Source organism: Panthera pardus, unplaced genomic scaffold (assembly GCF_024362965.1).
Source record: "Panthera pardus isolate Hobbes unplaced genomic scaffold, ASM2436296v1 HiC_scaffold_17, whole genome shotgun sequence".
NCBI lineage: Eukaryota > Metazoa > Chordata > Mammalia > Carnivora > Felidae > Panthera > Panthera pardus.
This window is the reverse complement of record NW_026526732.1, coordinates 108,959,959-108,974,859: the sequence shown is the minus strand read 5'-3', so window position 1 is coordinate 108,974,859 and position 14,901 is coordinate 108,959,959. Positions and strand designations below refer to the sequence as shown.

Genomic DNA, 14,901 nt, shown 5'->3' with positions numbered 1-14,901 from the left:
TCTAGGTCCTTCTAGCTAGGCTAAGAATCAAATTGACATGAAACAGATTAACAGGAGAAAATCAAATATAATAGTGTACGTACAGAGAATCCACACAGACATGACATTTCAAAGACAGTCCAGCAAAATGAGGCATATGTCAGGCTGAACTAAGGAAGGGACAGGGTTCTGGGACTTCAAAGGGAAGGAATGCACTGCTGAAGAGTTTGGTTAACCGACATCTGCCGGTCCACTCAGTGGGGCATCGAGAGGACTCTGATCAAACAGGCCTTGCCGGGTCCCTGCCCATCTTCTATACGTAATTCATAATATAGTTATCGACTGTGAAAGCTCGCTTCCTGGAGCAGGTCCTCTATGCAATTTCTTTTTATTTAGTTGTGGAGGAGGTAAAAAGCTTTCCTGAATTTGCTGGATTTTAATAACCTTCACGCCAGACTGGCCCATCTTAGTGGCCTGCCCTTGCCCCCACAGTTCCAAGTATGAATCACTGTTAAAAGTGACACATCGATCAGTGGGGAAAAGAATTCTTTTAAACATCTGGTTTATTAAGGATTTACTAGAGAATTGGTTAAAGTGTACTATAGAGAATTCTTAAGGAAGAATACCACGTGGATATTAAAAACATCTTTTTTCTCTTTAGAGAGAGGAAATTGACTAAAAATATAATCAGCATAAAGAAGTTCCACAATCCCTATGCACGGGCACTGTGTAAATTTTCTTTGAAAAAAATATGTGCATATATCTGTTCACCAAAATATCAAAGTAGCCAGTAGTCGCAAGTGCTCTCTGTATCCTGGGGTAAGAGCTTGCTAGTTTATTGCTTGCCCTTTTTTTTTTTTTTTTTTTTTTTGCATCTTTCATAACATTCAAAAGCAATTTTTAAAGTTTTAACACGTGGTCACAAAAGGTACTAGGTATAGAACAAAACAGCACAAGGAAACCGAAGGCTTTTTTTTTTTTTTTTTTTTTTGGTCAGACTTCCCTCCCCCACTGGGTGGCACTTCGCGGCTTCCTTAGGTTCTCAGTTCGGTCCGCCAGCGGGTATATAAAAGCCCGCAGCTCTGGGGACGTGACAGGGTTTTGTGGAGTCTTCCTTGTCGGCATGTCTGGTCGCGGCAAAGGCGGGAAGGGCCTGGGCAAGGGGGGCGCCAAGCGCCACCGCAAGGTGCTGCGCGACAACATCCAGGGCATCACCAAGCCCGCCATCCGGCGGCTGGCCCGGCGCGGCGGCGTCAAGCGCATCTCCGGCCTCATCTACGAGGAGACCCGCGGGGTGCTCAAGGTGTTCCTGGAGAACGTGATCCGGGACGCCGTCACCTACACGGAGCACGCCAAGCGCAAGACGGTCACGGCCATGGACGTGGTGTACGCGCTCAAGCGCCAGGGCCGCACCCTCTACGGCTTCGGGGGCTGAGCTCCAGGTTCCCGGCTTCCGGGGCTCTGCGCACCCCCGTCCCGCCCTGTCTACAAACAAAAGGCCCTTTTCAGGGCTCCCCCCACTCTCACAGAGGAGCCGTGATGCTGGTTTGACGCTCGCTGGTCCGCGTCCCGCACGGGTCGCTCCCTCCTGTTGCAAACCTACAACAGCGAACCTTTCCGCCTGGCTTGGGGTCTTGTTAGCTGCGAATTCGCTCGAGGAAGCAGGTCGTGTGAAGAGGCTTCTGAGGCCTGCGGTGGACACAACTTCCTTTTTGAGGCTTAACTGTGGGCCTGCTGGGGAGACCCCCTCCTGTGATCGGCCCCTTGCCAGAAGTCCTGCAGAGTCCGCTTGGCAGAGTTGAAAAAGTTTTCAGACTTAAAGTTAGGGAAGTTTTTATTCTAAGAAAGGTGGCAATCTATTAAGTTTGTAATTGAGGGCTCCGTCCCCTCTAAATGTCACCTGTCAATCAGGCCAGTGGTGTCTAAGTCTGGAGGGGCCATTAATGTCCTATTGTTCGCCATCACTTACTTCCCACGAAGAGTAGACGGCTTTTAAAAGTTAACGCTAAATGTGTTTTTGTATGTTTTAAGAGCAAGGATCCTAATCGGCGCTCCTTCAGCGTTAATTTATGACGTACAAATGGTGGATGTAACACATGGAAAATGTACTTTTAACTCGTGGGAAAATGTCAGCTTTGGCACCAGCAAGTGGACCCACGTGAACTTTGGACATAAAGACGAATCTCTCTAAGCATGTAAAACAAAATATTGTGAAAGTTAAGACGTAAATGTCCTGTTGTATAACTTTGCTTACTGAAGTGATGCGAGGTGGTGAAACGTCTAAACAGAGTCGTTATAAAAGCATCACTTGGTTGTGAGAGCAGGTTCAGTTCTAACTCTTTCCTGGGCCTCAGTTTTTTCACCTACACGGTTAGGAGGAGGAAGCGGAGGAGGAAGAGGAGGAGACCTCACTCAAAGGATTATTTTGAGGACTGAGTTGCTATGTGAAGCACTTGTCATTTACGCTCCGCCACTAATTGGCACCTCATTTTGTGACCTCCGGGTGTGAGCAACTTTTCTTGAACAAGCACATTCCAGTAGAGATCCAGCCACATTAATAGGAGACACTATAGTCTCTTAGGGAGCCGTGCATAATACTCTGGTGTATGTTTTTTTCCAAACAACTTTGCAAATGTCGGAGATATTCTATTTATTTATTTACGGAGTAGAATTTAGTGTTTCATTACTTACATATAACACCCAGTGCTCATCCCAACAAGTGTCCTCCTTAATGCCCATCACCCATCTCACCCATCCCCCACCCAATGGAGGTATTCTCTTGATTATTCTTACAATGTATACTTGTTCATTTGTACTCATTCTGGGTTTATGCCTTGCTGGCCTCAAAATACACCACCAGACAAGTTGTCCTGTGGCCCAGAAAGACTCAGACCAAATTTAAATGCTGGGGATGCTTGTGTGTGTGTGTGTGTGTGTGTGTGTGTGTTTTGTTTGTTTGTTTGTTTTTAATACATTTGAGTACATAGCCTGAGACAGGGGGAAAGACGTGTGGTAAGTTAAGGCTTGGGTAAGGGCATGAGGAGATAGAAGGACCACAGCAGCTGAATCATTGGTCATGTATTTAGTTACCTTTCTCTCTGTCACATACAGCCTTTCTTCTTGAAGACTACAGCCCAAGTTGGGACAAGTAGTTCCTCAAATGGAAGGCGCCCGGAGCCAATGACAGGGAGCTAATCTGTGGAAGACAGACGGTTATTCCTGGTCACAGCTGATGCTTACTAGTTCATCTGCCTAATGGGCATGTGCTTCATTTGTGTATCTTAGGCAAAGGACGTGTGGGGCCAGGATGGACATCACCAGAGGGTGACTGAATCAAGGTACTACGTGTTCCAAATATATTTAGTGTATCACGAATATTTAGTGCCTCACGTATCTCATGCGTATTTAGTGTCTGGTGTTTCAAGTATAAAAGTGCCTCATGAATATTACATGTCTCTTGGTCCTTTACCCCTTCTTTATATCCTTAATACATACACACTCCACTTTCTAGATATTTATCTATACTTAAGACAGAAGTTTCATCCATCACATTTGTTTCTCTAGCAGTATTGAATATCTGCAAATAGTAGAGAAATACACACTTTGAAATGTTTAGGGAACCAACATCAAGGCTTTTTATCAACTGTGACCAGACCATTAGACAGGTATCTTATGATGAAGTATTTTAAATTTTATCTTTTGTCTTACTTGGTCTGTTTGAATGATGGTTTGAAAAGGGGATAAAGGAAAGGCCTACTTGTTTTAAGAAGGATCAATTAGTTCTAAGCCTATACCAACCACATTATAATAACCACATTCCTTGGATTCCTTGGATTCCTAGCATTTTGTATAAAATCCAACCATTATTCTGTGAAGTTCTGTAGATAGAGCCAATCAATATATAACCTATTTTCAACAGAGTCGATAGTTTTAAGATTCCTGACAATTTACCAGGAGTTCTTTTAATAGAATATTTTTTTAAAATTTGAGGAATCCATTTGAAAAAGACAGCAATTACAAGTATAAGAGGACTTTAGTAAGGGAATTTTAGCCACAACCAAATCAGTTCATTCAGTCCTAACTAATTAACTCTTGTTTTGCTGATCTTGGGTTAAGTACCCTGCTTCTAATACGGCTTGGAAAATCTTAAATCAGTCCCAGGGTAGAGTCTGACAGGTATCTGGTACAATTATTTATTAAAGTTCTTTTGATGCTTCTTCCGTAAAACTCAATTTCAGATCTGTATTTTGTAGCATGGGCCTGTAGAGAACAGCATAAGGAAAAATAGTAACCATCCATTGATGACTAGAGAATGTCTGGTTAATTTATTATATTAATCAGTGTTATCATTATGGAATAGGATAGAATCCTCTATTTAGGTATGATACCGTGAATACGGAGATTGATAAACCTCCAGGAACCTTCTGATATTTCCCGGAAAGTATTTGTTATTTTTTTTGCCATGGCGTTGATATCTAGGAACAAAGTCTGTTGGTAGTTTTGTGTGGTTATTGTATATAAATATAAATATGTTCTATCCAACTTAAGTAAAATTGTTAAACATTTATATTAAAAATATTTCATCTGGGGGGCGCCTGGGTGGCTCAGTCGGTTGGGCGGCCGACTTTGGCTCGGGTCATGATCTCGCGGTCCGTGAGTTCGAGCCCCGCGTCGGGCTCTGTGCTGACAGTTCAGAGCCTGGAGCCTATTTCAGATTCTGTGTCTCCCTCTCTCTGACCCTCCCCTGTTCATGCTCTGTCTCTCTCTGTCTCAAAAATAAATAAACGTTAAAAAAAAAATTAAAAAAAAAAAAAATTTCATCTGGGGGGCGCCTGGGTGGCTCAGTCGGTTAAGCGTCCGACTTCAACTCAGGTCACGATCTCGCGGTCTGTGAGTTCGAGCCCCGCGTCGGGCTCTGGGCTGACAGCTCAGAGACTGGAGCCTGTTTCGGATTCTGTGTCTCCCTCTCTCTCTGCCCCTCCCTCGTTCATGCTCTGTCTCTCTCTGTCTCAAAAATAAATAAGCGTTAAAAACATTTAAAAAAAAATATTTCATCTGGTTAACTTAGGAATGTATAGTTTATTTTTGATTTGCCCTCTTTTTTCCTATTACACGATATATAAGAAAAGAGTTCTCACAATTGTATATTGCTAATTACAAAGTACATCTTTTCTCATAAAATGAGAAAATACGTGTGGCCTCCTGGCCACGTGGGAAACTACAAGAGGAGTTTAGATACAAGTAATACCTTCAGAGTTTCATTATTCAAAATTTGGGGCCTGGATTTATGAAAGGTAATATCAAGAAATTTTGAATGTTTCTTTAAATCAGGCTATGAACATAAGCCATGGATTTCTGAAGACAAGTACTAGAATATTAACTATAAAAATAACAAATGTACAGAAAACTTAAGGATTTTTTTTTTCAACGTTTTTTATTTATTTTTGGGACAGAGAGAGACAGAGCATGAACGGGGGAGGGGCAGAGAGAGAGGGAGACACAGAATCGGAAACAGGCTCCAGGCTCCGAGCCATCAGCCCAGAGCCTGACGCGGGGCTCGAACTCACGGACCGCGAGATGGTGACCTGGCTGAAGTCGGACGCTTAACCGACTGCGCCACCCAGGCGCCCCTTAAGGATTTTTTTTTTTAGTTGTTTATTTTTAAGAACTGAGAGACTGTTACCAGAATTATTAAAGAAATCAGTGGAAAGCCGCAAACAGACAATAGACCTTCAGAAGGTGTTGGGGAAATATAATCAAAACCAAATTCTCCCGACAGACAATCTCCTACTGGAATAGCAAAGACAAAAGGAAATCTCATTCAAAACACTGTGGGTTTTGCAATTTAGAGTCATATGTTAGCGGAAGTTAGCGCAAGTATTCCCAGGAAAATGAGAGATCACAATCATTAAGAAAGACCGCACTGTGGGGCGCCTGGGTGGCGCAGTCGGTTAAGCGTCCGACTTCAGCCAGGTCACGATCTCGTGGTCTGTGAGTTCGAGCCCCGCATCAGGCTCTGGGCTGATGGCTCAGAGCCTGGAGCCTGTTTCTGATTCTGTGTCTCCCTCTCTCTCTGACCCTCCCCCGTTCATGCTCTGTCTCTCTCTGTCCCAAAAATAAATAAAAAACGTTGAAAAAAAAAAATTTAAGAAAGACCACACTGTATTTCCGAGATGCATCCAGGGTCCTGAGTTGGGAGAAGGCCAGGTGCATATTTAGTATTTGACCTTACAAAGGTTAACTCTTGGTGAAGCACGGGCAAATGTTTAAAGTTTTTAATTTCAGCTTTAGGGGGAAAAATATCTATCATCTATCTATCTATTTATCTATATCTATATCTAATATCTCGATCACTGTTTACTTTTTCTATATACCTGTGGGAATTACTACTTCGGCCTGTGTATATGCACTGGCCGAGCTTTCTACCAACCTCCAGATTTTCACCTTTGACTTTGGGTTTCTTTCTCTACTTGCTAAGATCTGGTCTGGAGGAATATTAAGACCTACTTTGAATTTAGGTCTGGATTCATGTCCTAACCCCTTGTTTGATTCCTCTTCCACTCTTCCACTCCCAAGATCCCTGCAGTAGCTCCTCTGGGTTTAGGGTCTGCCTTGTTTTGTCACCCTAACATTTCTGTAATGCAACCTTGTTTCCCTTGTTACTTAGTTGAGATGCCTTCCAATTGCGTCCCACCCTCAGCACCCCTCCGTGGGGGATTAGTCTGCAAGTCTTCTACCACCTACCGGTCTCCACACTGGGTGGAAACCGGGATCCGAGCCAGGGGGCCAACCACGTGCTGCATGCATCAGAAAGGGGGCAAGGAAGGACGGCTCGTCACTACTGCTGCTCTCCAGTCCCCTTAGCACGCACTGGTTTCTCGAGCAGAGGACATAGGTCAGCAGAATAAAGGCCACTAAACAGGAACTAAACTTGAAAGCGTCGAGAATACTAAACGCACCAAGCCACGAATTCAGCGCGGAGACGCGGAGTCCGTCTCGTCTCCGTCTCAACCCTGACACATGTACACCTTCTGGCCAGAAAAAATTGTCCCACTTCCAACTGCGGCCATACCGAAGCTCCTAGTGCAGCATTAAACCCCCAAACGCCAGACCTAAACGTTAAACAGAGAACACCAAGCACGTTTGCTAAATACACTGATGCCCAAGGAAAATGCGGGCAGTTGGCAAGACTTTCCTAGTCTGGACACGTAAGGAATAGGAGTGCAAAGGCCAGAATAGGAGTTAACACAACAAAGCCAGAAAACACAGCGAAACCCGCGTCACGGCTCCTTCGCTGAGAGGATGGGGGCCCTGAAAAGGGCCTTTTTTGTGCTTAGGGAGGTCGTGGTGGGTCCCGGGCGCTCAGCCCCCGAAGCCGTAGAGGGTGCGGCCCTGGCGCTTGAGCGCGTACACCACGTCCATGGCCGTGACCGTCTTGCGCTTGGCGTGCTCCGTGTAGGTGACGGCGTCCCGGATCACGTTCTCCAGGAACACCTTGAGCACCCCGCGGGTCTCCTCGTAGATGAGGCCGGAGATGCGCTTGACGCCGCCGCGCCGGGCCAGCCGCCGGATGGCGGGCTTGGTGATGCCCTGGATGTTGTCGCGCAGCACCTTGCGGTGGCGCTTGGCGCCCCCCTTGCCCAGGCCCTTCCCGCCTTTGCCGCGACCAGACATAGCTGCCCAGATGTACTATGTAAGTCTCAGCGATAGCTCCACGGGCCCGACCGGCGTTATTATAAGCAGTCGTCGGACCTAATTGAGAACTGAACGCGCGGGCGGGAACCGAGGCGCCTTGACCACACGCCGGGCTCCGCCCCTCTCTGGGCTGAGAGCCAATGACGGTGTAGGGGAGGGAACGGAGTGAGGAGTTTCACTTTTAAGCTCTAGATTTTTCTGAAACCGTTGATATTTGTATCTGATATTATATCTTCCCGTGAGAATGTTCACAGGGGCTGATTTTTTTTTTTTATAAGCAAGTGCTGTACTTTCTCCTTCAGAAGGGGATGATTGGGAAGGGTACCCTAGGACGCCACCCCAAAATAGGAGTGCGGAGCTCAGGCACACCTTCCCCAAACATGCCCCGTGCGTGTGAACGGTACGGTATACGCCGCCCGCACATAGGCCTGTCTGACATAAGGGCTATTTCTGAGCAGTTTAGAGAAATACCAGACGCAGGAGAATCTCTAAAACCAGAGGAGAACTCACACTTTCTTAAGGGGAATTTCACATTTATGAAGGAGATCTCAATCGGTGTCTCCCTCTCTGTGCCAGAAAGAGAAGGACGACTAGATCAGCACAGAAACTTGTCCGTGGAGAAAGCCCGGCCTTGATTCTGCAGAACAACCTTGCCTTGTTTACTGTCCTTTTCCTGGGAGCCCATAACTGGCTCCCTGTGCACGCCCCTCCCGCATGACATCTTTCGTCTTTAGTGGAAGATCGTATGTAAGGGGGTGGCTTGGGCCTTTTCAGGTGTTCTCCTCAGTTTTTCAGACTATCTCCCAGGAATACATGACGTGTATGTCATTAAACTTCTGCTTGTTTTCTCTGGTTACTCAGCCTTTGCTATGGCAGGGGGCGTGGGGGGCGGGGGGGGGCGGACGTACAGAACCTAGCAGGATAGAGGGTTAGTTATTTTTCCTCCCCTACAGTGTTGTTTTGTATTACATCGATGTTTTACGTTGCAGTTGCATTAGAGGGCCTAATTTGCCATGACAGGTCTCATGGTTTCTTTTCAAAAAGTTCTGATCTAGTCTCACAAGGTTCCTTTCATGGGCAACTTTAGATTCATTGTAGCAGTTTCGGGGGGAAAAATCCCTTTAAGATTTTGATCACAATTGCATTAACTGTCAATTCACTGGAGTGCAATTAAAGCCCTACGAAAATGACGTACTTATATCCATAAACTTACCGCTTGCAGTTTTTTTAAAGCCTTTTAATTTTCAACGACTAAAATGAAAATTTGGTTTTCATATAAGACTTAGAATATTCTTCGCATACTTTGGATTTTATTTCTTAAAAACAAGTACAAGATCATACTCTGAAATTTTGACACCAATATAATTTTGTAAGCTACTGTAACTAACGTCACCCATTGTTCAAGTGTGTGTTTTAGGAACCGGTTAATAGCTGAAAAAAAAAAAATGCGGTTTGAAATTGTATCTTCTCTACTGATTGGGTTTTGGTCACTTGCTTATGCTTTCTAAATCTTTGTTCATGTACAGAATGGGATTGGGATAGTAACAGTAATCACCTCAAAAACAGTGTAAGAATTAATGAAGATAATTTATGCAAAATACTGCATCTACATGGCATGCTTCTATTTAATATAACAAGTAATTTTTATTTTTAGTACCAAATTTAAAATATTTTATATTTACTTTATACTTTAAAATATTTTTACCTTAATACACATGAATTTAAAACATTGTACATGATATACACAATGTTAAATAACTAACAATTATTTTTACTACATATTATGTTATTAACAGAGTCTATGTTTATTTTAATATGTATTATATTATGTGGGGGAAGGGTGAAATATTTCCTTTCTTCCCTTGCTAATCTAATAATTAAATTGATATGAGACAGATTAACAGGAATGAAACAAACCATATGTATGGGAGTCTCCTAAAAATACAGCCCCTACAGGTGCCTGGGTTGCTCAGTCTGCTAAGTGTCCGAATTCGCCTCTGGTCGTGATCTCACGGTTTGTGGGTTCGAGCCCCGCGTCGGGCTCTGTGCCGACAGCGCAGAGCATGGATCCTGCTTCCATTCTGTGTCTCCCTCTCTCTCTGCCCCTCTACTGCTCACACTCTCTCTCTCTCTCAAAAAATAAATAAACACACACACACACAAATAGAGCACCCAGGTAATGAGGCTTATATAACATACTGAACTAAGGAAAAGGGAAAGGGTCTGTCTGGAGGTTTAAAAGGAAGGAAGACCATTCACAGGAAGGAGAGAGAAGGTGTTTGGAAAATAAAGGTTGCCCTGTCATGCAGATACATTTCCCAGGATAAAAATATCTCTCAAAAAATAAAATAAAATAATAAAAGGTATCTCTGGTAGTACCTTTTCCTGGTACAGGCCCCCTTTCCAATGTAAATTTAGGCAGGTAAGGAGGAACATAAGAGGTTTTCCTGAATCTGCTAGGTTTTGATTGCTGTTAGCTCAAAATAATCCTTAGGCCAAAGAGATATATTTTGGGCTGGAGAAATCTGCTGTCCCTCAAAAGATTTTTTATGGACATTTATTTTGGTCAAAATATATTTTTAATAGTTATTACCCTAAACAAAATGAACATGTTACTTTTTTCCTCTGTTTTCATTTCTATATATGTATGTACATCTTCATCAAGTATTCTGTTTTGAAATAACTTCTTTTTTAAAATTTTTTTAATGTTTATTTTTGAGAGAGAGAGAGACAGACAGACAGAGCATGAGTGGGGGAGGGGCAGAGAGAGAGGGAGACACAGAATCTGAAGCAGGCTCCAGGCTCTGAGCTGTCAGCACAGAGCCCGACGCGGGGCTCAAACCCACGAGCTGTGATCTCATGACTTGAGCTGAAGTCAGATGCTTAACCGAGTCACCCAGGCGCCCCTGTTTTGAACTAACTTCTAATCAGTGTTTTAACAGCTAAAAATGTAAGTGAAGGGTGATCGCAGCAGAGGGTCCATTGCTACCCCCTCTTCACCAAAGCCCTGTCTCTTGAGATACTACCACTGCACCAGGAAAACCAATATTTTCATGTAGACAACTTCAATAGTAAGCATATAGAAAAATCTGGAAGCCGAGAGATTTATAAAAACCACACAAAAGCAACCCTAGGGGAAAGTCACTGAAGCCTCAGAAGTTCGTACTGGTTGGCGGATCCCTAATTCTCTGCCCTTGGTGTTCGCGCCCCGGCCTGCATCCCTGCCTTCCTCCAAGCCGCTGGGGCCCCTGATCACTTGAGCTGTTTCATTATTCCACCACGTAACTCATATTCATCGACAGCAGTAGCATTTATTTAAATGTGAGATTGTTGGTAGATTGGGGGAGGAGGCAGGAGGCCGATCGAGCACAGCCTCTTTCCAGATAAATACCATGAACTGAAAAAGGCAATTTACGTCTTTCCGACTGGTCTTTGCTCCTTGGACCTGTCTCATCTTTACGCTGCCTCCACTTAGATTGACTCCAGTTCCTCCATGGGATCTCTTTTTTATTTACCTTTCCATCTCTCTTTATTTTTGTTGTTTTTTGCTTTTATTTTATACCACGTACCTATGTTATAAGGATTTTTATTATTATAAAATTGACACAATTTATTGACTATATTTTGTGGGGTTGTCATTGTGTCATTTGTGTTTAGGAAGACACAAATATGAATAAAACCCAGTCTCCACTCTAAGGGACTTTGTAAACTGATGGGTGAGATACACGGGAAATCTAACACGGGAAGAGGTGCTTTCAGAATCTGCAGAGATGGAAATTAACGGAGAGACCAACGCCAGAAAGAAAGCTTAAACACTGCTTTCCTCTGTGTCAGTTATACTTCAATTGTTTAATAAAAGGTTCCATAAATGTTCTGCCACTAAAATTGAACTTTACCTCCTATGAAAATGATTTTACAGTATAAACTATGAAGTTGTCATCAGTCCTTCTGGATCTGATTGCAATTACAAATATCTGAATTATTTCATCAAGAGTTTTTGAAGGTTTTGTTCTATTTTTTAAAAAGAAGTTTTTATTTATTTATTTTTTTGATTATATAAATAATAATAGTGATGAAGTTTTGGGGTGGGGAGGGTAGTGCCATCCAGAGACGATGGCCAAGAAAGAATGTTGAAGACGTCTTGGGTGCAAAAAGGTGATTTTATTAAAGCACAGGGACAGGACCCTGGGCAGGAAGAGCTGTCCTGACAGGTAGAGTAAGTCTCTAAGGTATTTTGGAAGCAAAGTTTCCAGGACCTTGAGGGGGTAGCTGTTGCTAAGGGAACGCCATTTATTATCATTTAGTAAAACCTCAGTCATGAGACCCTTTAGATGTATGGGGGTCTCTTATGGGGGGCCATAAGCTTGGAGTAGGATTACCAGCATATATCTTGGGGCAGTTGAGATAAAGGAAGTAGACTTACAAGATCCTTAAAGTTGGGATAATGTAAAGCCAAGGTTCCCTTTTGCCCCCAGCAAAGTGCCATCATGGAGGCAGCTGAACTCCTAGAGGGAGGTCACTCTGCCGGTTTCAAGGACTTGCCAATGGCTGTAGGCAGTAAGGGAATTTAAGTTTTCATTTGCCTTAGTTTCCCACAGCACCATGGCCAGCACTGACACCCCTTTCCTTCGTTCTTGGGCGGTCAGGGGTGTCCGAGGAATATCACACATGTCCCACCTGGGGCGGGGGTGTGTGCTAGCTTGTGCTTTGCCCCTCAGTCGTCCTCATGCTCCCTCATCAATAGTACGCACTTTATCCAATGACCCTGGAGCTATAGGCAACTAACAAAAACCTCAGTTAACATGGAATTATAAGCAATAGTGTATCACGCTTGAATATATTTTACTTAAAACAAAAATGTGTATTTATTTGCCAATTATTTGATTATGGGTTCATTGGTTTGATAAATCAAAACCATGCAAATAACATAATTTTAATAACAATTTATGTAGTCGTTCTTGTGAGAAATACAAACAATGCAAGAAAGCAATTACTAGCGATTTGATCTGTTAAGGGCGGACAAAACTTGTCCTTTCTTTCCTTCTAAGTTCTCTGGCTGGTCTAACAATGAAGTTGACAGAGGACAGATGAACAAGAGGAAAACATTTAATTTTGTACATGCAGGAGTCCCACCAAGACTGGTGAGCCTCTCCCACAGTCAGGCAGTTGAGGCTTGAATGCTATTGAGCTAAGAAGGGGGCAGAGGTCTGGGCTTCAAAGGGAAGACTGTTCACAGGAACATGGGGAGAGGATGTTCAGTAAACAAAAGTTTGCCAGGCCTTGTGGAGACAAGGAGACAGGGAGAAATTTGATCAGGTCCTGTGAGCTCCCCACAGCTCATTGGACCTAGCTCACACTTCGTACTTACCTCTGGTGATAGCTCTCTTCCTGGCCCAGGCCCAGTCACATCCTTGTAGGCGGTAGAGGGGGTGGTAAAAAGTCTACCTGAGTATTTTGGGCCTAATTGTCTTCAGCTCATAAAACTCCACTCGTCAAAGTGTCTCATGCTGGGAGATTTGTTCTGAACCTTGTCACAAAAGCCACATCAATCATCAAAACAGCGTATTTTATGATTAAACGTGGAAAGAACTCCTAGGCCTTCCTTGGAGCTGTGTTAACTTATTCTATTTGACGTTTCCAATGCTAAGAGAAATAGCTGTTCAAAGTTTACAAATTTGATTAATGCAGGTGACTTTTTAAGAGGAAACAACTGAATAATCAGATTCACTGAAATCAGGATGTGGGTCCTTTGACATCGAATAATCGTAACTTTGAAAGAAACGTTTTTAAAGGTGACATTTCCCTCCTATCTGGGATTGCTGTGTTCACGGATTCTAGGGGGTTTTTGCCTGTGACTGCAGTTCAGATTTCACGATAGGACATACAAACCTTTCAAGAGACGCAGGAAATAAACTAATTCACATAGACTAGAAGCGGCATAGAAACTCAATTTTATTAGAAGATCTTCGTGAGGAAAAACTAAACATTGGCGGAGGTGTACTTCCGTGGAGAGGAATGGAAGACGCCCTCCAGCTTCTGACTTGGTGATAAGGGTGTGCTGGTGGCCGAGAACAGCCAGAATAGGCACTGGGACTCATTGGGTGCCAGTAGAGTGAAGGTGAAAATCTGACTTACAACGTCCACCTCTCACGTCTGTTGCAAAGGCACATGGTCTCCCCGATGTGTTTCCTTGCCGTCTTTACTTCACCTGTGTACAATTACGAAATGCATTGTCTGCCTGAACTTATTTCAAACAAGGAGTCCACCGGCCTGCAGGACTAACGCAGGACATATAGGAGGGGGGAGTCTTTTTCAGGAGGATTCCATTGAATTAGAAGAGGGAAGGATAGGCCAAAGTCACAGGCTGCCAAGTTTGGGTTCCACATGGACATTCGATCCTGCGGGAAGAATCAAGGACACCCAAGTTTTCCTCTTATGGGTTCCTTAGGGCAAAGGTTTGTCATTTTTGGCAAGGTGACTTCTTTTAATTCAAGGACTCTTGGGTCGATTGACAGGCCTATAAATTTTCTTTTAAACAGGATTTGCCACTATTCAACACCTGCTATCCCAATGACAGAACGTGAGGCACAGCTCTTTTCCTTGATTAAGTGGATGGCTCTAAAAAGAGCCTTTTGGTTTGGACAGGAGACTTGAGCTCCAGACTAGGCCATATTTCTACTTGCCCTTGGCCTTATGGTGGCTCTCGGTCTTCTTGGGCAGCAGCACGGCCTGGATGTTGGGCAGGACGCCGCCCTGCGCGATGGTGACGCGGCCCAGCAGCTTGTTGAGCTCCTCGTCGTTGCGGATGGCCAGCTGCAGGTGGCGCGGGATGATGCGCGTCTTCTTATTGTCGCGAGCCGCGTTGCCCGCCAGCTCCAGGATCTCGGCCGTCAGGTACTCCAGCACGGCCGCCAGGTACACCGGCGCGCCGGCCCCGACCCGCTCGGCGTAGTTGCCCTTGCGGAGCAGGCGGTGCACGCGCCCCACCGGGAACTGCAGCCCGGCCCGCGACGAGCGCGTCTTGGCCTTGGCGCGAGCCTTGCCGCCCTGCTTCCCGCGTCCAGACATGGCGAGAAAATATCACAAACCAGAGTACGCTCAGCATGGACTGAGCCAGAGCTACCCTATTTATAGTCTCTAATGGGCGCAAAAAGAAAACTATCCCATTGGCTAAAATTACAGTTTCGCTGTAACCAATGGGATGCTGGTTTTCAAATACACTTACTT

The 14,901-nt window shown here is 44.4% G+C and overlaps 3 protein-coding genes across 3 annotated transcripts; 1 reads left to right on the top strand and 2 right to left on the bottom strand.

The window, feature by feature from the left end:
• The first annotated feature begins 1,073 nt into the window (after nt 1-1,073).
• On the top strand, nt 1,074-2,359 carry LOC109252627 (histone H4). The gene has a single exon (XM_019425217.2). It carries the CDS (start codon nt 1,103-1,105, stop codon nt 1,412-1,414), a length of 312 nt encoding a protein of 103 aa, XP_019280762.1. The 5' UTR covers nt 1,074-1,102; the 3' UTR covers nt 1,415-2,359.
• Nucleotides 2,360-7,328: 4,969 nt separating this feature from the next.
• On the bottom strand, nt 7,329-7,682 carry LOC109252617 (histone H4). The gene has a single exon (XM_019425203.2). It carries the CDS (start codon nt 7,651-7,653, stop codon nt 7,342-7,344), a length of 312 nt encoding a protein of 103 aa, XP_019280748.1. The 5' UTR covers nt 7,654-7,682; the 3' UTR covers nt 7,329-7,341.
• Nucleotides 7,683-13,602: 5,920 nt separating this feature from the next.
• Nucleotides 13,603-14,795, bottom strand: LOC109252592 (histone H2A type 1-E). Its single transcript, XM_019425177.2, has one exon. The coding sequence runs from the start codon at nt 14,740-14,742 to the stop codon at nt 14,350-14,352; it is 393 nt and encodes a 130-aa protein (XP_019280722.1). The 5' UTR covers nt 14,743-14,795; the 3' UTR covers nt 13,603-14,349.
• Between the last annotated feature and the right edge of the window lie 106 nt (nt 14,796-14,901).

Coding starts and splice junctions, on each gene's coding strand:
- LOC109252627 (XM_019425217.2), top strand. CDS start 1,103: ATGTCTGGTCGCGGCAAAGGCGGGAAGGGCCTGGGCAAGGGGGGCGCC.
- LOC109252617 (XM_019425203.2), bottom strand. CDS start 7,653: ATGTCTGGTCGCGGCAAAGGCGGGAAGGGCCTGGGCAAGGGGGGCGCC.
- LOC109252592 (XM_019425177.2), bottom strand. CDS start 14,742: ATGTCTGGACGCGGGAAGCAGGGCGGCAAGGCTCGCGCCAAGGCCAAG.